The 24271-nt window shown below is 56.2% G+C and overlaps 1 protein-coding gene across 4 annotated transcripts in view; it reads right to left on the bottom strand.

Annotated features, from left to right (window-relative positions):
* The window catches only part of PIK3R6 (phosphoinositide-3-kinase regulatory subunit 6), a 31262-nt gene extending 8332 nt beyond the window's left edge, over positions 1-22930 (bottom strand). Inside the window, exons 1-15 of one of the 4 annotated variants that reach the window (XM_082774808.1) lie at positions 20762-20921; positions 20507-20658; positions 17248-17445; positions 14332-14658; positions 11090-11207; positions 8519-8602; positions 7360-7451; positions 5492-5560; positions 5115-5247; positions 4259-4328; positions 3684-3867; positions 3120-3267; positions 2092-2178; positions 1383-1839; positions 522-621 (exon numbers count right to left, since the gene is read on the bottom strand). In XM_082774808.1, coding sequence (XP_082630934.1) covers positions 522-621; positions 1383-1839; positions 2092-2178; positions 3120-3267; positions 3684-3867; positions 4259-4328; positions 5115-5247; positions 5492-5560; positions 7360-7451; positions 8519-8602; positions 11090-11102 — 1437 coding nt within the window. In that variant the 5' untranslated portion in view covers positions 11103-11207; positions 14332-14658; positions 17248-17445; positions 20507-20658; positions 20762-20921. Of the gene's footprint in view, positions 1-521; positions 622-1382; positions 1840-2091; positions 2179-3119; positions 3268-3683; positions 3868-4258; positions 4329-5114; positions 5248-5491; positions 5561-7359; positions 7452-8518; positions 8603-11089; positions 11208-14331; positions 14659-17247; positions 17446-20506; positions 20659-20761; positions 20922-22892 lie in introns of those variants that run through there. The other 3 variants (XM_082774806.1, XM_082774807.1, XM_082774805.1) reach the window with 3 other exon arrangements.
* Positions 22931-24271: the final 1341 nt, after the last annotated feature.

Raw genomic sequence — 24271 nt, 5'->3', positions numbered from 1 at the left:
AATACTCATTTTTATAATGGCAAATCCATTAGGACACACAGCCAGCTCTGGGCCTCCTTCAAATATTGTAATAAGTAAGACTGTCTCAAAGCTCAAAGTTTGCCCAAGATAAACTGCAATGTGGTCACTTGCAAAACCAAAGCTGGGGCCCCACCAAGCAGGCAAAGCTCTCAGAAAGAGGCGACCGCTTCCTCTGAGAGCCTGGGAGGTTAAATGAGCACTAGTCCCTTTGCCAAAGCTCCTTTTATCCCCCGAAAACTGGGCACAGCTGGAGCATGACAGAACTCCCTACCCTGTCTGGGCTGTGAGTTATCACCCCTGCGGGTGGCTGGAGCGACCCAAACATCTCCCGGGCTGATGGATGCCCAAAGACAGCCTGCAAGCCCAGCCCAGCTGCTCCACCTTGGCTCCCACCCTCCTTGTTTTTAGGAACCAGGTGTTCACCAGTGTGAATCCTGGCAGCCCCCTGTTCCTGCTCCAGAAAACACGGCAGCTCCTGGCAGCCGGAGGACTGGACTCACCGCAGCTGTCGGCGCGCTCGGCTGCCCTGTCACGACCGGGATGTAGTAGAACTGCAGGTTCAGCCTCGGAGTCAGGAACACACGCCGCGTTTCTCGCTTCCTTGACATGGAAAGAAGAAATAGCCGTGTCTCAGAGGTGAAGGGGGAGGAAAACGGCTCCCGACAGCAGCTCTGCAACACAAGCAAGCACCCTCCTCGCTCGCCTCCTGGGCCCAGCGCAACAGGTGGCAGAAAAGCCCCCAGCTTCTCAAATCCTCCTGGGGCAGATGATGGGGAAAGGGGTGTCCCATGGGTGGGCTCTGAGCTGGGACCAGCCACCCCTTCGTGTCCAGCTCTGCACCGCAGCCCAACCCCAGCCTGGGCCAGGAGCTTTCATTTAGGGTTCTCCCCTTGTGCATTGGAAAATATCTTGTCTTGTTTTATTGCTTTGTTCTTTTTTTTTTTTTTTTTTTAATCCATTTCATGCACAGAGGGGAAAAACTCCCCATGTCATCATTTGGGCAGTGCAGCCAGTGACAAAGTTTTTCCACCATAGGGGCGGTGAGGCCCTGGCACAGGCTGCCCAGAGAATCTGTGGGTGCCCCATCCCTGAAGGTGTTCAAAGTTTTGTTAGAAGCAGCTTTGAGCAACCTTGTGAGATTCCCCTGCCCATGGCAGGGGGTTGGATGGCTGACCCTTGAAGGTCCCTTCCAACCCAACCCATTCTGTGACTCACTCCACAATGGATGCACTTGGGTGCAAAACACCCAGCTCCCATCCTGTCCCAGGCAGCGCTGGAGCCCAACCCCATCCCCGGCCACCCTGACTGCTGCAACAGAGCGAAGCCCCCACCCCATTCCCCCATGGCCACCAGCCAGGCACCTCAAGGAGTGGTAGGCTTGGGCCAGGCGCCCCAGGAGCCGGTCGTCCCCCAGCAGCACGACGCGCGCAGTGTGCAGCCTCTGGAGCGGGGCTGGGGGCTTGGCGGGGACGCCCATCCTCTTCTGCGCCTTGGCCGCCGGCTTCGCCCCGGGGCCGTTGCAGCCGGTCTGCAGGAAGGCCATGCTCTCCAGCGGGGATGGCTTCTTCTTAATGCCGCCCTTCCTCTGGAGCCGGGATTGCTCTGTGTCGGCGCTGCACGGGGCGAAGGGCTCCTCGGCCGCCGGTGGCAGGTCCCGCTCGATGCCGCTGTCGGTGGAGAGCACGGAGAAGCGCGTCTGCTCGCAGCACTCGCACTCCGAAATGATGTCCTGGATCTCGAAGTTGTCCAGGTCCTGGCTCAGACGGTCGGGCTCGCAGCTCTGCGACAGCGGGCGGATAAACAGCACCAGCTCCTTCCCTGTGGGCAGAAGGGAGCTCAGGGAGGGAAATGCAGCCAGACCCAGGCTGAGTCCTCGTCCTGCCCCAGCTTCCCTCTTCTCACACCAACCACAGCTGGTCCAAATCCCCCCTTCAGCCTCATTTCCCACTCCACCATGAACAGCTCAGCATCACGTTAGGTGCTCTGAGGGTATCTCACAGGGGTGCCCCACTTGTCTCCTTCATCCCTTTTCCCCCAGCTCCCCCGATCCAGCCCTGATGCCCCACTCACAGAGCTGGTCATCTTCCTTCCAGAGGTGGAAGCTGATGTTGGGGTTGGGCAGAGGGATGTCCTGCAGCCTCCCCAGGGGAGAATCACCTGGGGGAAAAAAGGGTGCTCGTAACACATGGGAACAGGCCATGCACAAACCCTCACCAGGGCTCTGCTTTAGCCACTGGTTGTCATGGCCCTTGGGGTTCTCCCACCCTGGTCACCCCTTGGGCAGACCTGAGGATGTCATCCCAGCCCTCTGAGTGCCAGGAGAAAGCACCTTCACATCTGGGGGAAGGGAGAAGTGAAGATGAGAAAACTGAGGCACGGGCAATTGAAGGACCTTGCTTTGCTGCAGACAGCAGAGGGACTGCAGAATAAAGAATGCCTTTTCTAGTACTGAGCCTCCAACCCAGGTGGCAGGAGCTTTCCTGGTGATCTCAGCTGAGATGAAGGGACCCTCTGACCCCACCACTGCTGGCTGTTTCTGCCCCATTAGGGCTCTGCGAGAAGCAGTGAGACTGAAAGGAGATGGTCCTGCTCCTCTCCTGCACCGCTGTCTGCTGCTCCTGTCTCTGAGCTGTGGGACAGCCTCTGGCTTTTTCTGGGGAGATGAGGAGGACATAAGGACCTTGCACCAGGAACAGCCAGGGCACATGGGGATGTTTGTCACAGTCTGTGTGGCCCCCGTGTCACCGCGCTCGGACAGAGCGCTGCTGTTGTGGGGGCAGGAGGCAGCACCGCTGCCCTCCACATCCGTGCAAGGTTTTAGGGAGTGGTGTGTCCCCAGGCTGGATCATGCCAGGAGGCACCTTACACCAGCAGAGCACTGCAGATCAAACAGCCCTGGCTGACAGGGAGTTCCCACAGCTCCCTTTGCAAATGACAGAGCTGTGACTGTTGAATCCCATCCCCAACACGGGGCTGCAACGCAGAGCCAGGTTGCAAGGACTGGTCCCAGTGATGGCTGCTGCTGAAGTTGGAACAGAGGGGGCTGAGGATGGACAACAGGACAATGGTGGGGACAGGCAGCAGGGCAGGGGCCTCACCTGGTGGCAAGGAGCCAAGGAGGGCACAGTAAATCTTCTCCAGCCTCTCCACGTGCTGTTCGCGGTCCACACTCGCTTCGCTTCCTGCGCACTCGACAGCTGCCACCACTTGCTGGAACCAGTGCTCGACCTCGCTCATGGGCATGTCCTGTCACAGAGATGCTGTTAAAGCCCAGAGGTGTGAAAAGAGGAGATGCTCCTCAGGTAGGGTGTCAGGAGGGGGCAAATGCACCCTGTGAAGATGGGCTCACAGATGAGCCCATGTTTCAGCTCCAGAGCCCAGCTTTGCTGTGCAAACCTGAAGATTCAAGACCTTTGGCTCTTGCTGCAGCAATTATTTCATATTTCAAAGGGTTTTTAGTTTATTTCCACCTCTGCTTGCCCAGCCACCTCACCTTGCCCAGCCCAGCAAGTAACACTGGGGGTACTCGGGATGGAGACCAGCACCCAGGTGCCAGGGGCAGTTTCCCCACTTGCCATGAGCAATTCCCTGCTCCAAAGTGCCCAGCAAGAGTGGGGTTGTTAGAAAACCATACGTGGTGCCGTGCTGGTGCTGCTGCTTACCTGGAGGCTCATCCTCAAGCTGCTGAGGTCGCATCCCTCGCCCAGGGCCGCCTGCATGGCGTGGATGATTACATAGCACATGCACACCCGCGGGCTCTGGGAGAGCTGAGCCGCCTGCGTGTCGGTGACCAGCGCGTTGCAGATGGCTTCGGAGAGCAGCTCTGGGTCAGCAAAGATGAAAATCCTGTGTGGGGTGGGTGGGTGGGAACAGAGGGGGACGAGGAGGTGAGATGGGGTGAGATGAGAACTCCCCGTTACTGACACTGGGGCTGGTGCATGCAGCTCACACCTCTGCCCACGCTGAGAAGGGGCACGGCACATACTCCCTCCCCGCATGCCTCCCAGGGCCACGGAAATAAACAGGGGCAGGTAGGAGGAACGTGCTCCTCCCAGCACAAAGCTTGTTTGGATGCCTCCAAATTGCATACCCTGTGACTGCCTCCTGCCATGCAGTCTGTATGCAGCGTCTGCATCCAACAGGGACCCAGGGTGCAGGAAAGGGACGGACTCACTACAGAGCAGTGAGGCAATAGAAGAGATAGAAGGCACAACACCTTTGAAGAGATGCTACTCACTTTTCCTGGTAAGGGTACGGGTTGCTTTTTAGACTTTGCTCGGAAATCACCATTCTTTGGTAGAGCATACCTAGTGAAGGTGAGAAGACCAAGAGGCAGGAGTCAGAGTAGAGGCAGAACAACAGCACCTGGCACTGGGGAGCCGAGGTGAGAGCCGAGAGCTGAGAGCCAGGCCCCAGGTTAAAAATAGTCAAGGACGAAGATAGGCTGTGCTACAGAAAAAGAAAAGCCCTTCTATTCAGGGATAATTTCCTGTATTTCCCTTCCTTTGTTTAGTGGATTATGAGCTCAGGAGGGGGCCGGGAGTGGGAGGAAGAGTCCGGCTCCAGCCACAGCCTTGGGGCCACATCGGGGGACAGCGCTGGACACGGAGGACATGAAGGATACGAAGGGCACGACACATTTCAGAGTGGGCAGTGATGTGCTTCACCCTCACCTGGCCCTGGGGTGGGGATAACCCAAGGGTCCACACCCACCCCACTGTGCTCAGGCACCCAATGCAGTGTGTAACCTTCTCACGAGCCTCCTGGTGCTCCCCAGATAAGTTATTTTCTTAGCTGGGTTAAACCTCTGCTGGGGGGGACCTCGGAGCTCCGGAGGTAGCAGGGAGCAGCAGTGAGGGTGATGCAGTTGGGTTCAGGCTCCCAGGAACCCCACTTGATTTCAGTGGTGCTCTCAGAGGGAGGTTTTCTGCCAATAACCACCTGAAATCAGGAGAGGGGAACCCTCCCACACAAGCATATCCTGCAGACCCCAGGTGTTTGGCTAGTCCCATGCAGAAATCCCTGCCATGGCTGGTTGCATTAGACAAAGGAAAACCCCCAGACCTGGGGGCAGAGCAGGGAAGCCATCGTACCCGGTGCTGCCCTTTCCATCTTCAGCCTGACAGCGTAGTCCAAACCAATGGTGCAGAAAGGCTTGGGCAGGGTGAGCAGCTTCTTGCAGAAGTCATACACTCTGCTGCAGAGCTCATCGGAGATACAGGGAGCCTGCGGCAAGAAAGGGGCAGGTAAGGAGATGCCACAGGCAAAGACCCCGAAGAGTGCTCTCCCCCCAACAGACCACGGGGTGCAGAGCTACACCACATTCAGCCTGGGCTGAAATGCAATCTGCAAAGCAGCTCCAGGCACTGCCATGGTCTGGAAGCCTCCAGCAGTACCCACCATAGGGCTGTGGACGTTTATTTTTCTGATTCCCCGGGATTCTGTCCCAGTGAAGCCCGTGAGCAGTTACCTTTATCAGGGTGTACATCAGCGTGTGCAGCAGGGGGATGATATAATGTCGGTAGTCACCTCGCTCTGCCTGCAGGACCAAAAGGCACAGTCAGTGCTGGGGCATCCACCGTGGGCCCTGGGATGTGCTGGGTGCAGGGGGATGCTCCCAGCACCAGGGTGAGGTCTGGGGTCTCTCCATGGGCCATCAGGGAGGGCAGGGTGTCCCTGGGGTGGTCAGGTCCTGCCTGGTGGGCTGCCTGAGTTGGCCATGAGCTGCTATGGGTGTGTGATGGACCACCAAGAGCAGGCACAGCACCCGTGGTGGGAGAGGGAGAACAAAAGTTTCTAACTGAGCTCACTGGGGAGTGCCTTTCTGATGCCAAAATCCATGTGGAAATACAAAATCCCTGGGAAAAGCCCCTGTTGAGTTTGGTGGGTGTGGAACCAGAACAGGAGGAGAGCTGCTCCTGCATCCCTGTCCCGGGCTGTGGGAAGCCAGCAGGACGTGCCCACAGCCTGGCCCGGCTCTAGCACCACTCCAACAGCAGGAGCAGCCCCAGATAAATCTCACAGAGGGATTTCCACCCCAAAAACATCACAGACCCTCATTGCCAGGGAGGGGGCAATGCCTTATCAAGTTTTGTTTTGCACTAATGGAAATGGGGCTACTTCAGCAGGAAGGTGCCTCGGGCTGGATGCTCTCCCTCACTCCTGTAGCCCTGCTGGACAGACAGAAAGGCATCGCAGAGCTTGCAGCTCCTCACTGTGCTGCTGCTGGTGCCCAGGGAGCCTCCCTCTGCACCTCTTTTCAGGGATGATGTGCTGATGGGTCCGAGTTAAATTGAACCGATGGCAGCAAAGCTTTTGAAACGATCAATGAAATGAGTAATACTGAATTGCTGAACCCAGCTGATCTCCGGGCAGAGCCCCAGAAGAGCTCAAGCATGAAATTTCTGAATTGTTATCGGTGGTTGCTACTGCCTGCTCAGAGCTGCTGCAGTACCAGCAGGCTGAAAAAAAAATAACATGGCACTGATTTCCGGGAGCTTCAGGGACACAAAGGGAGTTACAGACCAGGAGGCCTGACATCCCTCCTGGGCACACAAAAATAAGAGCTGCAGAGGGATAAAAGCATAGCAGGGAGGGGCTGAGATGACTTTTGCAGGGGAAAGCAGACCTCAGCCCCACCAGGGCAATTCCTGCATCGCTAGCCAAGGGTGATGTGGGCATTCCTGTCTACCTGGATGTGCAAAAGCCACTTGACAGTAGGGGTGCAGGGGGCTCCTTGCTTGGGGAGGGCAGGGGATGTGTCCCCACACTTGGGGAGGACTGGGGGAAGTGGGCTCTTCCTCTCAGCACCGGAAGAACTGAGGTGTGCTTGTGAAGAAAAGGTGCGAGCTCATCACGTCACATCGCATCACATCCAACCACAAAGCTGGTCACCGCAGGTTGCTGCGGGTACAAAAGGTTCACCCGAGTTCAGAAAGTGAGACGAGTCAATGAATCAAAAAATGCATCGCCCAGTTTCCGTCAGGTGCTCTCGGGACAGGATACGGGGCTGGACGGCTCTGATCTGACAGCGCTCGGAAGGAAACGAGTGGCAGGGAGGAGAAATTTCCACTGTACCTGAGGCCACGGCTGGCCCAGGGGGTTGCGGGGGACCTGGGGGCGGTCGGAAGCATTTTGTGCTGTGCAATCTGCAAGCTGCAAACACCGTCTGCCTGTGGCTGTGAGCCACAGTCCCCAGCCAGACTCCAAAAACCCTAAACTCACTAAAAACCCTTTACCTGGGGGATCATCAGGCCAGGGATGCCCCAGGATGGAGACAGCCCCGCAGGGGAGGTGAGACCACCTCCCGAGGGACATTCAGTGTGAGGTAACACTCACCCTTTCCAACTCTTTCACCAAGATCCTGACCAGGATGGAGCTACTACTGGGATTCTGGTCAATTTTTTTGTGCAATGTCCATCGCAGCATCCCTGAGAAAGGAAAAACAAGAGGTGAGGCTGCCCTGCAGAGGACGATGGGCAAGGAGCCGCGTGTGGTGGGGGAATAGGGTGACCCAGGCACTGCTGCTGCAGAAACCACCACTGGGATCACTCTCACAGCTAACCCAGGCTTCTCCACCCTCTGCTTCATTCAGTGACCCTCTGCAGGGACATGTCACACCGCTGCCCTCACTCTGGATGCAGCATTGATGTCAAGCACCAGCAAATGCTTGGGAGAGCATCCCAAAAAAACTGGGACTGGGGAGCTGGAGAATAGCAAGGCATGAAAATGGACTAAATGACATCAAGTCTCTTTTCTGTTCCCTCCCTGCTTGCTTTCACTGCCTGCCCCAGGGATCTGGGGTTCCTGCTGGTCCCAGCATGCAGCACCTGAGCCACGGTCTGGCTGCCGACCCCAAGCGCTCAGAACAAGGACCACAAAGCTTTTCAGCCCTGCAGACTTGTCGAGGCTCATTCCAGACAAAAAAAAAAAAAAAATCAGATTTAATTAACACTAAAATATCCTGTGTGCTCCAAGTAAAATCATTTTTTCAAAATCAATTAAGTTCCTCGAGCTGTAGCAGTCCAATTGCTGGGTCAAGTAGAGTTTTATTCTCCCCTACGGTGATGCAGGGATCTCAGCTGGCTCCCTAGCACGGAGCTGAGCCATGTGTGGCAAAGCAATAGCCCCACAGGGTGGGACTGGGAAACTCCAGTATCAGCGAGCTGGAAGGGGCTGCAGGGTGAGTTGGTGTCAGAGCAGGGAACAGAGCCCCATGCTCTGACATTTCGTGTCCTGCCCCAGTGCTGGACCCCTGCCTGAGGTGAGAGTGAGGAACCATGTGGAGGAGGGATGGAAAACACCGGCGTTGGTGCATGGAGGCACCAGTAAGTTGGCAAACATTTGGCACCTCTAAGAGCAGGTTGGAAGGGGCAGAGGAACCGGAGGTCACCTCGTGTCCCCTGGTGTCATCTGAGGGGGGACCAGAGTGGGGCTGGGGCCACACAGTGCCCGGTGCGCAGGGCGGGTGGCAGCGGTGCTGTCCCCAGGACCTCACCTCGGTCATGCTGGCAGGAGGGGTGGTGGCCGTCCAGCTCTCGCAGCAGCGTGCGGACACGGCGCAGGATGTCCGACTCCACCTCTGCAGGGACAAAGAGGACGTGAGTGGCCTGGGTGGCACCTCTGGGACACCGGCACCCAGGTCAACCAAGGGGAATGACACTGGTTTGAGTGCACATCTCTCAGGATGGGTATAGCAGCAGGCTTCAGACCTGGCCGAGCCCTGATGGCAACAGGTCAGAGCCCTCCCCAGGGCCACTGGAGCCCGGGGGACAAGTGCCACCCCACGGACCGGTGGCCCATGGAGCCATACCGGGGAGCAAAGCCCTACCGGAGGGACATGGTGGCACAGACACTCTGCAGGGGACTGCTCTGCACAGGCTCTGCAGAATCCCTCTCCCTTTGTTGAATTACAAAATTGCACATTAAATATACAAGCTAAAGGCAGAAAACCACAGCTTGGCACTGTGCAAGAGCAGAAACACCTCTGCTTTTTGGCAGCACGTGGACTCGGCCTCACCCTCACCCACCACCCGGCTCTCGCAGTTTCTCCCAGCCCACAGCTGCCACCCATGGGCCCGGAGCACCCCGAGGCAGGGTCCGAGCCCAGTGACTGCCACCCGCTCTGTGCACGTCAGAGCCGAGCAGCATCCTGCTCTCGTCCAAAAATAAATCTGACAACCTCAGAGCCGATTTGGGGCATGACTCGGCTGTGGGGTGGGGACATGTGATCGGGAGGGAGTTCATGTGTCAGCGCTGGAACATTGCAACTGTGAAATAAAAGCCAGCCCTGAAGGCACACTGGGGATCAGCCTGGAGATGCAAGATCCCTTTATTCCACCATGGCCGGGCTGTGTGACCCTGCTTGCTCTGGGTTCTCTTCCCCCATAACAAAAGGACTTTTGCTGCTTTGTAGTAAGAAACTCTTTATATAGTCAGCTATTATCAGGTGATGCCTACAGGCTGGAGCACCCAGAACATGGCCTGATCCAGGGCAGGACCTCAGTATTCATGGTAACCCCTCTCCTGAGGGAGATGGGTTGGGAGCTACAAGGAGAAAACCCTGGGAGGATTTCACAGCTCAGCCGGAGACTCAGCCACACAGGGGCTGCAAGAGGCATCTTCAGAGAGCCAAAACCTGAGGCTCCCACGGGCAGGGACATGATCCTGCAGCAGATGGGGCAGCTCTGAGCATCTGCCCCCTTGTCCCATGCAGACCCTTACCCCATCTCGGGGCAGGTTTGATGCAAGAACCAGAGATGTTTTTTGTCTCTTCCTATTGCATCTCTCAGCAGCATCAAGTGGCACCCCAGGGCTGCCAGCATCCCTGCCAGCGATGCACAGGAGGGAGGCAGGAGCCTTTAGCCCACCCTAGCATCCTTGCTGCCCCCTCAGCCCCAGCTCCCATGCAGACAGCATGGCCAGACCAATGACAAGCCACTCGTGCCCTCCCCAAGCCCAGGGCTACAATGACAAGGTTCCAACATGATGCTGACCAAGGGCACCAGGCACAAGCCCTGGATGAAACTGGACTGGGAAATGCAAACTTTAAAGTATTGGGAATGGCTCATTCCTGAGCACCACACAGCCCAACAGCCAAAATATCCTATTTACCCAGGGAAGCACACCCCATTAGGGATGTTGGTGCAGGGGATCCATGGAATCCAAACTTCTGCAGAGGAGCACTTACTGCTGTGACTGCAGTCTAGGCTGTGTTAGAAGACAACCACACGTTTGGGTTCAGAATTATTCATCTTGTGCTGCTGAAGCTGTGTGTGTGCATGAGGAAAATCCCATCTTGGCCAGCATACTTCGTGCCATCGTACCCACACAGTACAGTTACAGTGCAGAAGCGTCCTTTGAAATGGGATCTTTCTCATTCTGGAAGTGTTATTTGAGGAAATGTTAAAGTTTTACTTTAGAAATCTGCATTTTCTCTCCTTTTTGTTTTCCCTGCAGTGATTTGGTAAAGCTCCTCCTTTTCACTACTGTGTTCATTGTTTTTGCACTGAGGGATTACACACTGTAATGGACTACATGAAACTTCCCATTCTTTTCATTTCTGTATATTTTTAATGACTACGGGAAGTTTTTCCTGAGCATTGGTATAAATACTGTGTCCTCTTTTTGTAAATCAAAGCAACTGCAGCCGTGATATGCTGAGGTCTCTTGGTGGGGAGCGAAGCGTCAGAACACCCCTTCCAACACAAACATGGGGCACTTTGATCTAAAAATGCTCTCAGCCCACCAGCAACAGCCAGCAGTGGCTTGTAAGTGGAATAAAACATTTCAGTATTGATATACTGATAACAAAATGTGAGATTGCTTTAAAATCTGACTTTGGCTGGTTACCAGACCTGGTGGCACTCTACAGCAAATCTTTTGACCATTCCTCAGGTGTTTCATGTCACAATTGCCATTTTCCCATCAGGGTTTAAGTGCAGGGCCCCATGGTATCGCTCTGCCCAGCAACAATCAGTCCTCGTTAGATAGCCAGGTATTTTCTTGGGGCTGTTGGGGCAGAGGAGGGAATGGGGTGGGGAAGGATTCGTGCAGCAGCATCACCCACCTGTGCTCTCCATGGCCGGGCCGGGGCTGCAGCAGGGCACGGGCACGGCTGCAACGATGGGCGAGTGCACGGCTGCTGCTCACTCTGCTCGGGCATGGCCTCAGGTCCGGTGTCTCGCCTGCAGAACCACAGGACAATGTCAGCTGGGGCAGGCGGCGGGGATGGCAGGAGCACATTGTGAGGCAGAGTCCCGAGGACAAGCCCCAGGTTGGGGTTTCTGGGGCAGAAAGGTTCGGCTCGGAGCTGAACCCACCCGAGTGCTCGGGACCCACAGCAAGAGGCCCCCACGGATGGGCATCGCCAGGCAGGGCAGCAGCAGGAGTCCTCTCCTCCCCAGGATTTACGAAGAAATATTCAGGTTAAATCAAACTGAGACCAAAATGTGAAGTCCAAAAGGAATAAAAATAAATAAAGAAGAGAAGCTGAACTTCCATGAGGTTTCTAATTTATTGCCTTGATCTGCCATCCCTATCCCATCCCTATCCAGCACCTAGAGAAACAAAACCTGAGGAAAGCCCAGAAGCCAGTTACACTCCAGAGGGAAGCCAGCCCGGAGCCAGATGGCTTCCCTTGCCATCGAGCATTGTTCTCTCCAAAGAAAGAGGAAAAAGAAAGCGGAGGAGGAAGGAAGGGAGATCTGCCTGTGACACGGCCACCCAGTGCCCACGGCACAGCAGCGTCCCCACAACCACCCTCTCCCCACCCATAGGACCCCATCAGTCCTCTGTGCCCCTCCAAGCATAGTCAGACCACCAGCCCACACTCCTGCTCATGTCTTTGCTCTATCTAGGAATCTCTCCATTTAATTTATAGATTTAAGATCTATCTCTGCCCATTTAGGCCCTAAATCTGTACATATCCCCCACCCAGCCCAGCAAGTGTAGCAGGAGATGGACAAACACTTGCAGGAACTCTCCCAACCACACACAACTCGTGCCCAAGAGCATCCTGCTCTCAGCTGCTCCCAGATGCTCACTAAAAGCTTCCTGAAGAAAGTGAAGCTTTCAGCACCCACCCCAGAGCTGCCGGGACTTTATTTCTGGGGCTGGCTCCAAGCCACCACTGCAGATTTCCACCACCCGCTGGGCAGCTCCCAGCCTCGAGCAACTGAAGGCAGAGAGGACAAGGGAGGCAAGGACAGGGACTGCTGCAGCCCAGGGGCTAATGACAGGAGACCCCTGCCTCTCCTTGCATGGCTCAGTGCAGGGCAGGGAGCAGGGGGTGATTCCAACCCCCCAGCTCAGCTGATGCTGACCTGGGAGTTGCATCTCTGCAGCACGTGGACATCACTGTGGGGATGGACGTGTGGTTTCTTCTGAGACCAACACCCCCGTCTGCAGACCCAGAACATGTGATGGGGCAGGGGGAAAAAACAAAGCCCAGAAAACCATTTCTTTCCTGTGGGTGAGTGGTGGGAATGCCCGCAGGGTTTTCCTTCCTGCGGCACACCCTTAGCACCCAACCTGGTGCCAGCCCTGCATCCCCATCCCCTGCCACCTCCTGGGACAGCATGGCCAGATCCTGCTGGGGTGGCAGCAAGGGGACGAGGAGGCTGCCAAGGAGAATCTAACACCTCAGGGTTGCCTTGGTGCTGCCCTATTTCAGGGGTGTCGTCGTGCTCAGGGCTTCCTCTTGGCTGTGTTTATCTCCTCGACAGCAGTACCATCCCCAGCCACTGGCTACAGGAGCGCGGGATGCCCTAATCCCTTCCTTGCCCAGCACCACACATCACTGGTGGGCTGGTCGGCACGTGGCTCTCAAAGGGATATTTCCTGTGGGGAAAAAGTCCCCTCATGGGGCTGGGTGCATGCCAAGCTCTTCAGGGCCAGCAGAGGCGTCTGCCGAAGCGAAAGGCAGGCGGCTGCTAATTGTGTCGGTGGTTTTCCACATCCGCATCCTACCTACCCACACGTGGGAGGGAACCAGCGCACCGGCGCTCGCTTTCCAGATTTAGAAAAGGACTCGGGGTGGTGTGAGCTGCTCCAGGCCCTAGAAACTTTGCTTCTCAGTTGCCTGCTTGCTTAAGAAGTGCTGGTGCTCCTCGCTGTCTGCAAAGACCTGAGATGGGGCCAGCAGCCTGCCTGCCTGCTCCAAGGACTCAAGTCTCCCAAGAAAATTCAATATAAAATTCCCCAAAATACTCCCCGGCATATTCAGAGTCCATCAGGAGGACAAATTTTGTACAAGGCACAAAAGGAGATGGGTAGAAGCAGGCTGGTGAGAAAGGTTGGGGTCAGCCCGGTTCCCCCTGGGAGGGGAGGTGGGGCTGGAGATGGCAGGAGATGGACGGCAGCAGCCCGCGGGTGGGCACGCTCCCACCTCCCCTCCTGGGCTTCACTAGGGCTTCCCTGGCAGCAACAAGCACAAAGCCGAGCCCAGCGGCATGGTGAGGAGGGCTTTAAGCTGCAGGAGGCTGTGCTGCAACCAGGGCTAATTCATCCTTGTGCAGAGTGCTCTCAGACCAGAGCCCGAGCTGTTGCTTGGAGCAGCAGCAGGGAGACACCTCCGTTTGCCTGCATAAAGCAAACACAGCTGACGGGGAATGCCGGAGATGCTGGCCTCTGTAGACACAGTGCACTGGCTCAGCCGTCCTTCAGAAGAGCTTTTGGCTGCCAAAGCCACATCCCCGTTCCCTCAGCCGTGCAGCTGGAGGCTGCTGCCCAGGTGACATTAATGAAGCCAGGCTGGTCTGTGCCAGATGGCCACGGCACCGCCAGCTGAGCTCAGCTTGGCAGGGAGCAAAGACCTTCAGACCCCTGGGAAGGAGACGCCAGTGGGGCTGAAGGCCCTGGTGACAGCCACCTCTGTGCCCATCAAGCCCTGATCCACATATGCTGTGAGCCCTGGTGCTGAGTGGGGAGAGCTGGCACAGCGATGTGTCTGAGATGTGCCGCAGCCCCTCTCTGACCCAGGTCCCCTCTCCCAGGCTGGCCCAGCATCTCACACAGGGACATTCTCAGCCAGGGGGCCCTCAGAAACAATGGTGCCACATCCCAAGACCCAGCAGCACGGGACTGCTGCTGGCCCCTGTGTCTATACAAGCAGGTATTTTTTCCATTTCTCAGGAAAAAAAACACCTGGTAGACTACCTCAAGCCCGCAAGAGACAGGGCCACACACCTCCCAGAAGGCTAGGAACATACCTCCCACCCCATGCCCACCCCACGTCTTCCCCGCTGCGCTGCGAGCGGGGGGACCACACAAGGAAAGAGCATCCCCAACCTCGCTCCGGGCTGCACTCACCTTCCCTTGCGTCCTTCCAGCTCCCGGCGTCACCGCAGGGCACAGGATGGTCCCAGCAGGCTCATGGCGAGGAGGAGGTGGCAATGCAGGCAGGAGCTAGCAGTGAAGCAGCAGTCCTAAGCTCCGGCACCGGCAGCCCACGTTGAACCCTGCCGGGGCTCGCTTCTGCTCTGCGTGCATGTGTCAGAGCCCGCTGCTCACTGGTGACCACAAGCTTTCTACCCCAAAACAGGAAGGGCTCAGAGGCCCCAGCCAGCACACACGATGGTGGGGAGACGAGAACGGAGCCAAGGGGAAATACGGCAGCACGGGGCGTAAACGCTGGCCCTGCAAAAGTGTTGGCGAGAGGCAGAAGCTGCTCAGTTCCCTGAACCACACCACTCCTCCGCTTTCTGTCCCCCTCCTCCCCATGCATCTCTTCTCTTCCCTGCAGCAGACACGAGACACATTTCATCCCGTAACTGGTTATTTTGCTGTCTGCCAGCTCAGCAAGACCAGAGGCTTCTCTGCACTCATCCCACTTCTTTGCAGAGCTGCAGTTCCCTGCTTCCTCTCTGCAATTCTTAAAATACCCAAGGCATCAGCTGTATTTTATTTCATTTACAGGAAAAAAAAAATAAGAGAAAGGGAACGAAGAAGGGAAGCCACATTCCTCCTTTCGGTTCTCAATAGCCATGAGGCTTTTAGTGATAAAACCTGCGTGACTCCAAAGCCACCTCTCCCAGGAGCTGGAGGTAGTTATGGACAGCATCTGTCTATATTCATGAAAATGAAGATCTTGGCAGCGAAAGCACAATTCACCCCAGAAACACACAGATAAGATCACAGGTTAAAGGTCTTTACGTCTTCCTTTTCTAAGCTACCAGGGTGGCAGAGAAAGTGTGAGCAGAGCCTGTTCCTCAGCATCCATCAGCCCACCCTCCACGCACCACTGAGATAGCCCAGGATGGATCGTTTCAGTTATAACATGAGTTAGTGTCCCTGTGAGTGTCAGGACGTGTCACCTATGGTCCCAAAGGGCCCAGGTCTGGGCTCAGCACCATGCTACCTGTGGTGGAGCACCCCCTGCCCACCAGGCTCCTCAAAGCCCTGAGCAGCGAGCCTTGGAGCACGGCGTGACACAGTCATGGTGCCACCACCAAGGCTGCCAGGGGTTTTGGAAGAGCTGCCAACATATTGCCAACAAGCACCCAAGTGCCTCCACGAATGACAGGGGAATCTGGCCCAACCAGGACCAGAGCTCAGCCCCAGGAGGCCACGTCTCACCCTGCAGCAGCCCAGCTCCCCCAGCCCATGCAGCACTGCCTGGGGTGGGGTTGGAAATGCCATGGCAGATGGATGGAAAATTGTCCATCCATGTGAGTCGTCTCAGCCCCCACCACACTCAGGGAAGCGGCCATCCCCTGGTGACCTTCCACACCGGGATGCCCAAGATCCCCAAAAGACTTGCTGCTCAGACTGTCAAAGGATGGCAGAAATTGCTAAAAACACAACCTCCTAGACTATGTGAAACACAAGACACAGAAGGAGTGAGGCAGAAATACCTAAAACCATGGAAGAAAACCCAAAGCCAGGTGTGAAGCTCAGTCGCTCCATCCTGCCCTCACACACGAGCATCCTCCACTGCCCAGCACACCTTGGCTGGGGTCCTGAGCATCACTGCCTGGACACCTGCTGACCATGCCCAGTGCTGGGGGATGTCCCCTCTCCCAGCTTGCCCAAGGACACCAGTGACGAAGCAGGGTAAGCATAGCTCATGCACACACGCTTGCTCTCTCCGAGATATATTTAGTCCCGCTCCAAAGACTGTCTCTCCACGCCTTCTGAAGCCCTGTATTTGGTTACAAATTCACTACACGGGTATGTCTGAGGTTTCCTGTGCCAGTTTATCAGCTCAATGACAGACACTTGAAAAGAAAAACCCATGTATTGCCCAGGAGCAGGTTATGGAAAGCTGTTCCCTGGACACGCTCCTCCTCTCCCTTCTCCCCGTCCCACTGCCAGCCACCAGCCCTTCCTGATCCTACAGCAGACACCCCAAAGGAGCCAGAGCAAGGAAGAATCATGCAAATACCATCGGCAGCAGCGAGTGAGCTGTGCTGCACAGGGGCGTCCTGAAGGGAGAAACAGCAGGTGCGGAGCTGGGGGGGAGGCACGGGATCACCCGCGGCACAGTGCCATGCGGTGGCAGACGTCCTGCGGGGCAAAGCAGCACCCGCCACCCCTCACACTGCCCTCCCCCTGCTCCCTGCAGGTGGCTCCAGGCCAGCTCGCTTATGGAAGCAGCACCTCCAAAAGTCTAACGTTACACAGCACTCGCACTGGGGCGGCTCCCAGCCCGGGTTTCCTTCCAGCTCTGGCGAGAGCAGCTGGAGCAGGAGGATCGAACGTGAGCCAAAGGCGGTTTTCTCTTGCGGGAGCTGGAGGCAGCTCCGAGCGGGACGTTTACCCCAAGGCGACCTGCCCATTTGACATCACATCCCCTGGGCTGCTCAGAGTGTGGCTGACAGCCCCAAAATACCGTGTAATTGCTCCTCTGGGACCCAGGGTCACCACCGACACCGGGCCAACCCGATGCCACGGTAAGAGCTCCCGGTGCTGTCCATCAGAGCAGCTCTGCCCTCCTGGTTGTGCCCTCCTCTTAGACCATGTCCACCTGCCAGGGGAGTGGCTGCTTTTAGCAGCCAAATCCAGCCTGCACCCCCTTACCATCTGGGTAACAACAGCTCCAGGCCCCACCAAGGACCCGACCTATGGCCAAGGATGAACACTGAGGGCAAGCTCCATTTCACCTTACACCAACCACCTGAGCGCAATGTGCCACATTTAAAATGAAAACTAAGCCAAACTCTCATTATGAAACTCAAAAAAAAAAAAAAAAAAAAAAACAACAAAAAAAAAACACATAAAAATCACCTGGGAGAGTCTGTTGAGGAGCCTTATTTCTGTCCCCACTCAAACAGGCTGCTGGGGCGGAGGAGACCTGCAGAAGAAGCAGGGGGACCACGCACGATGCCTTCCAGACCCATTTTCAGTTTCTGCTCCAAAACCTGGCAGGGCTCGTGGTTTCAGGCAGCTCTGATACGAAACCAGATGCTCTCCCTTGGGCTCTCCCTGCCAAGGAAAGATGTCTCGAGCTCAGCCTCTGCTTTCCAGCAACACGGTGCTGCACCAGTTCCTTGCCGGCTGCTCCAGCAGGCGCGTCCCTGACAGGAGGCTCACGCCCGTGGAGCGAGGGCGCGAGAGGGACACTCTTCAGTAACAAAACACTTTCACAGCCCACACCACTGCGGATATTCATCTGCCCGTCAGGATGAAACGAGCCCCAAGTCCCTTTGCTAAAGCTGGCGTGGAAGTGGAGCGGCTTCCTGGACACTAACGGCTCTTTGGAGACTTCCTCGCCAACGTCACGTTTCATTCTTTCTAAGGGAAGAAACGAGTTTTCCGGAAGCATCAGCTTTTTAGATTTAGCATCTCTCTTTCCATTCCCGGAGTCGGCTTTGGAAAAACAATCGGAGGGAAAAAATAAACGCTTTCTGAAAACCGCTGCCAGGTTTGCTCGCACAAACAGCCCAGGCAAGTGCTGTCAGCCTGAGGGGGAAATAAAATACACGGCACAGTCCCTTCACCCTACAGACACGCTGTATCACCAGCTGGGATAAAGCAGCTGCATGTTGACAGCAAATCCTTGCTAAAGATTTGCTAAGACCCCTTACTAAGGCATCTGGGGCTTTAGCAGCAGTTTCAGGGCACATTCAGCATCCTGTGGTGCAGCACAAGCAGCTGCTGGGCCTGCAGGGGGGTGGAATGGTTGCATGGGGCTTTGGGGGGCCACCAGGGCAGGGTGACCAGAGCCAGAGTGACAGCAGCATGGTGGGGATGGCACCTTTGCCCCGTGTCAGTGAAGGACAGGGGTATGGGGTGCTTTTGGCATTGCCCTGGCAGCAGGAAACAGCCTCCTGGCACAGGGTTGACACAGAGAGCAAGGAAGAGGCAAGCATATAATGAGGAACCATGAGGGCAAGCCCACCAATGAGGTTTAATTATGGTACATAATTAAATGGTACATCCAACAGCAGAACCCCCTGCTTTCAGCAGGACCATGAACATCCCTCGGTAAGGCCACTCCGGACTGAACAACCCAAACCCATGGGGCACAGCTCACTCACAGCAGCAGCTCCCTTGGAGAGCTCCTGCCCAAACCACGTTTGATGGACGGTGCTGTCTTCGAGGCATGTCACACCTCAAAATAGAACAACGTGACTCAGCCAACACAGCATCTGCCTTCAGCACAGCCATTAGCACCAGCAAAACTCAAAAACCAAGAAAGTAACTGGAAGAAAGTCCTGAGAGCCCCCGCTTCTGGGTAGGTGACGTGGTCAGCATTGGTAAGGCTGAGCACAACCAAGCCAAGAGGCTCCTTGGGCCAGCTCCCTCCAAAAGAGAAGAGCAGCTGTCATCTCTTGTGACAATCAGAGCTCCTCTGTTTCAAATCCCCCCGAGGCTGGGCACACAGGACTGCTGGGGAGGGATGCTGCTGCAGCCCCCATCCCAACAGCCAGTTGGATGTGCTGGGGTGGAAGCACAATCCCAGATGAAGTTTATAGCAGCCCCAAACCACTTAATGTTAGGATAGCTCCATGCCAGCCGCTGGAGGCCCAGCACCTCAGGGCTGGAGGCAGGGGCTGCAGGGCAGAGCCCTGTGAAGCAGCGAGCCCAGGTCTCACCAGGACAGCCCAGAGGCTTTGTGGCACCAAGCTCTTTCCTCTGATCAAACCTGGGAGAAAGCTGCATAGTTAGAACAGATTCATGACATATATTTCCCCAGAATGACATGTATTTTCTACCATTGTGGATGTAGGACATGCCTCTGAATGCTCAGCTGTAAAGGCTGAATAATGTCCCGTGGATTTGGGCCATCCACAGAGGAACTTGGATACTGGTTGAGAGTCTTGGAAGCCACGCACTTATTGCAGGATCAGAGCACCAGACGCACCCATGGAAAAGCTTGTGCAAGCCTCAGAGGTGATCAATCAGCCCTTGATGCCCAGACAAAATTGTTTCCTTCAGGCATAGCCAAGGGGCACAAAAGAAACGTGGCCACTGGGCTGGACGGACACCCAGAGAGCTCCCCTGGGAGGGCAACAGCATCTCCAGGAGGCCGCTCGGGCCTGGTGCCTCACAGGCAGCCAAAGGATGCTGCCAGAAGATGCAGAGGAAGAGCTAAAACCTGCCTCATGTACACAGCTCACTCATCTGCTTTGTTTTAGAAACCCAAGCCCCCAGCACTTCACTTTTTAGTTTCCTTTCCAGCTGGGGCTGCTGCGCTCTCCGCGTTATCACCGCTGCCATCGCCGTGTATTGCCATGTCACCGCCGCAGCGCTCGGGGCCCCCAGGGGAGGTCTGAGGCAGCGGGCCAAAGGCAGGGCCAGGCGGGCGGCCACACGACTACACGAACAGCCAGCGCGGCGCGAGCCACCCGCAAGCAGCAGCCAGAGTGCGGCCGCCAGTGGGTGACAGCCAGGAGCAGCTCCGGTCCTCGCAACTGGGAGGGAGCCGTTTCGCACAGAGCAAAATGAATAAGCATGAGCTAGCGTTGAAACGGCCCCAGATCGGTGATGTAAGCTGCTCCATCTGGGCTGAGCGGCTGCCAGGAGGGTGTATGGGGGGCTCGGATGAGTACCGGAGCAAGAGCACCACCAACACCAAGCCCACCCGGGACTGCCCCGGGGTGCCGGCAGCCTCAGGGGACAGGCTCCAGGGCAAACACTGCCTCCCACCAGGATCATGCTGGCTGGCAGGGCGAGCTTGCACAAATTCTCCTTTCCTGCAGATAAGCAGCAGGTTCCCCTTCTCCAGCACCATCTGTGCCCCCCTCCCCTTGCTTGCCCCAGGCAGGAAAACCACACCAACTCTGTTCAATCGCTTCCCAGGGTCTTCCAGGGAAGATGCGGGGGGATGCAGCATTCACACACACACACACACACACAAACGCACACTTCCAGCATCTGACATACACACTGCTGCCCAGTAAAAGCACGGCACAGCAGACCTCCTCAGGGAGCAGCAGAGCAGCGGGGGTCTCCCAGAGGAGCAGCAGAGGGACAGGGCAGGAGGGCGAGCACAGCATTTCGTGCACACAGAGCCACCCGATGCTCTCCATCCAGACCCTACCTGCTTGGCGGGGCAGGCAGCGGGAGCATCAGGCATGCACCCGGGGTCGCATCCAGCACGGAGGGGCACAGCAGGGTCCGGGGGCAGCCATCAGGGGCTCCGCTCTGCCCAGGGTGCAGGGGCAGCGCCGGGGCGGCTGCACGCTTCAAAGTCTGCAAAGTGAAAAGGGAAGCGCTGGAGTTATTTCAAGACAACTTCCTCTTTCAGACAGAAGCCCCTTAATGAGAAAGCTGTCACTGCGTGGGTCGCGCTCACCCAGCACTCTCTGGACGTGCAGGAGCGGGTGGAAGAAGGCTCCAGCCCTGCCCTGCCCTAATCCCCAAAAACCAGCCGTGCAGGTCGGGCTGCTGGGGAGCAGCCTAGCCAGGACTCGGGCCTCCTGGCGTGGAGACTGCCGCCTCCCAGCCCGGGCAGCGAGAGTGCCTGACGCTGCACACCCCGTGCCGGGAAATAAACAGGGTTGCTACAGAGACAAGGAGGAGTCTGTCCAAGCGGGAGGCTTTTCCAGCTCCAGCACGAAGTTTTGTGCCCCTGCCAGCTCTTGCAGCCAGGAGCACGCCGTGCACATCTGCTTTTTGCACAAAGCCCCCGCCATGGGGACGGGTGCCCCCAGCAGCCCCTGGCTGCCCGGTGCCAGCACGGGGACACGGACAGGGCAGGGGACACCCGGCCCTTCCGGGGAAGGGGTCACGGGGAAATTCATCATTGCGTTGGCAGCGTCCTCGGCCAGAGCAGGTCTGGTTGTGCTCAGCGGGGCGTCACGTTGTCACCACTCGTGACTCGGTGGCGGGGCTGCAGCAGCTGAGCTGAGCCGAAATGGGGCCGTGCAGGGGGGGGAGGCCCCAGGTGAGGCTGCTTGGGGCTGCTGCGGGGCCCCAGGCTCTGCTAGGACCGCGGCCCATTTGCACATTTGCATCAGCTCAGCTGGGGAAAGCCTCAACAAGGGCTGCCCCTGCTCATGTCTGGGGCCCAGCTTGTGAGTTCAGCCCCCAAGTGTCACCTGCAGCGATGCTTGAGGCCCTGAGCTTCTTTGGGGTAAGGGCTTCGGGTGGGGGAACGTGCTGCGAGAGGGAGCGTGGGAACAGCAGCCGACACCGTATCACTTCCCATCTTCTTTTACATGAGAAAAAGCATTAGGTACAGTTACATACCTGGGCCCCTGGTTTAAAAATAACCTACTTCCTTCCTGGCCTGGAGGGAAAGGCAGGAGGTGGCCGTTCGGCTGGCTGTCGGCGCGATTTGCTTCCAGTGCCAAGGCATCTCCACAGCAGGGGCTCGCCGCCCCACACAACCCCACAGGCAGGAAGGCTCCAGGGAAGCAGCAGCCACACACAGCACTGGGTGATAACACCCACATTTCCCCTCTCTTGGCTTCGTCCACACTCGCTCCCATTGATGAAGGACCCACAGATGTGTCCCGGTGGCCGTGGCAGGGGCAGTGCCAGCAGCCCCATGGGCAGCACGGCAGTGGCATGTGAATGTGGGGTCCTGTTTGCAAAGGGTTTTCCCTACTAGGATCAAGATGAGCTTCAGCATGCCATGGCTGAGGTTTGGGCAGTGCTGTTCAATAGCTTATTTTCCCATGCCTGTCTCTATGTCCTGACACCACATTGCATCTGTCCTCCAGCAGGAGGTCCCCAGCATGCAGGAACCCCTACTGCAGGCAGAAGTGTCCATACAAAAAATGTTTCCATGCAAATTGCAAAGCAAAGAGAGGGTTGAAGCCAGCACACTGACACCATGATGGGATTAGCCCCATGCAGTATCACAGGAGGGGCAAAGGCTGGCACCGGGTTCCTTGCACCCCTTCCTTGGATGTGCTCCTGCTTTGGTGATGCTCCACAGGCACCTTTCAAGGCCAGGATCTCCCATTGCTGTTGGACATTTTCACCCCTTCCCTCCCAGTCAGCCTCTGAAGGACCCAAACCTTCACCCCTGACATATGTTCATTGCTGTCAGACCCTCTCTCACCACACAGCTACAGCAGAAGGATGCCATGAGCTTGGCTTTCCCCTTGCCCCATTTCTGCCATGCACACCAAGCAGCCTCCTCAATGTCATCATCACTGGGATCCTGACCCAAAATTCATTTAGCTCAAAAAACAAAACAAAACAAACAAACAAACAAAAAACAAGAGGAAACAACCAAAAGAAGGAGAGAGAGAAGAGAGAGAACTTCTTGTGTGGCAAACAGCACAGACCCACTACAAAACAGCTGTTTGTCCCACAACACCATCCTTGGGGATTTACAGGCGTTGTAGGAGCACCATAAAGGGCCGTGCCTATACAGTTCTGTGCATGCTTGGGATACAAAATGCTTTCTGAATCCCTGAATCCTCCTTTTGTATAAGAAATCTTTCCAGCTAAAACAAATACAAAGAACTCACCTGAAGCACTAATTCAAAAGGGGTTTTCCAGCCCGGAGGGGAACTTGCTGCCCAGCCTGGGGCTTTCCTGCTGGGGGAACAGCACACAGCCTGCTTCTCTTGTGCTGGGACAGCCGCCAACACATGAAACCATGCCAGCAACAGCAGCTTGCTGCCGGCGGGCACGGTGCTGCACAGCCCGGGGGCATGGTGCTGCACAACGGGCACGGTGCTGCACACCCAGCGGGCTGTGACACGCTGGCGGGACCCTCTCCGTGCCGGCCGTCATGCTCCAGTGCTTGCAGCTGCAGCAGGGCCCTGCGCCCACCTCCAGCAGCGGTGCTGGGGCCGCTGGGGATGGAGCCACTTCTCCTCCCTGTTGCTGTCTGGTTCCCATCTTGGTTCCTGCTTCACACCCAGTTTAAGCACAAAGCAGCTTCCCTGGTCAAATGGGAGCTCTGGGCACCTCTCCTCCTGCCCTGCTTTCTATTCAGGGACAGCTTAGTTTTCCCCACTTCAATTTTCTATCATTATGTGGCTGCTATAATAACAGACCTAGAGAGCCAACTGGGTTTCTGAGGGAAGCAAAGGTATTTGCACAAAGAAAAGGACGCTGTCTGAGCATTGCTCCTCCCAAACCACCCAGCCTGCAGGGAAAGCTCCACTGGCAGATGTCCGAATCGCCAACGCTTTAGTCAAGGGATGCTTTTCTTCCAGTTTATAAGGGAGCAGGTCACAGACCAACTGATATGTTCGTGTAATGTCTCTGTTTTTCAGCCTGATTCTAATGAGGATAGGGGTATTTGGGGACAGGGGAAGCCAAGCAAACTGCCAGTTTTGTGGTCCTTACCTTTGCCTTTTTGATTTGTCCAAACTAAGTCATCTTCAACAACTTTTTTTTTTTTTTTTTTTTTTTTTTTTTTTTAAGGTCTTGAAAAAGTCCGTGGTAAGAAAACAGAAGCAAGTACAAGACAATAATGAACCATGGACTTTTCACATCTGAGAAGCCTCATGGCATGCCCTGCAAGGGTAGAAACTGCCTTATCTGATAAAGATAATAGCAACAGGAGAGACAACTGCTCACCTACAGGTTAATTATGGGTTTGAAAATCCAAGCAAAATGATTGTGATAAGCTTGAGCAGGCAGCTGATAAGAAATCAGCGAGCTTTTCCTTTCCATCTCACCATCCAACGTGTTGGGCATGTACCCAGCAGTGCCAGCAATGGAGAAGCCACCGCTGGTAAAGACCACTGCTTGTGAGCAGGACGTTTTGAGGAGGAGATGGGTTTGGGTGCTGCAGCTGCCTCGTGCCACTGGGCTGGGTGCACAGCCAGTAACTGCCTGTTTTGCGGAAGAGATCATCTGCTTGAAACCACACGGGATGGCTTTTTGTCCAGAT

This window comes from Aythya marila (genome assembly GCF_965140915.1).
Source record: "Aythya marila genome assembly, chromosome: 18".
Lineage (NCBI taxonomy): Eukaryota > Metazoa > Chordata > Aves > Anseriformes > Anatidae > Aythya > Aythya marila.
The sequence above is the reverse complement of the archived record's forward strand: the minus strand, read 5'-3'. Positions and strand labels throughout refer to the sequence as shown.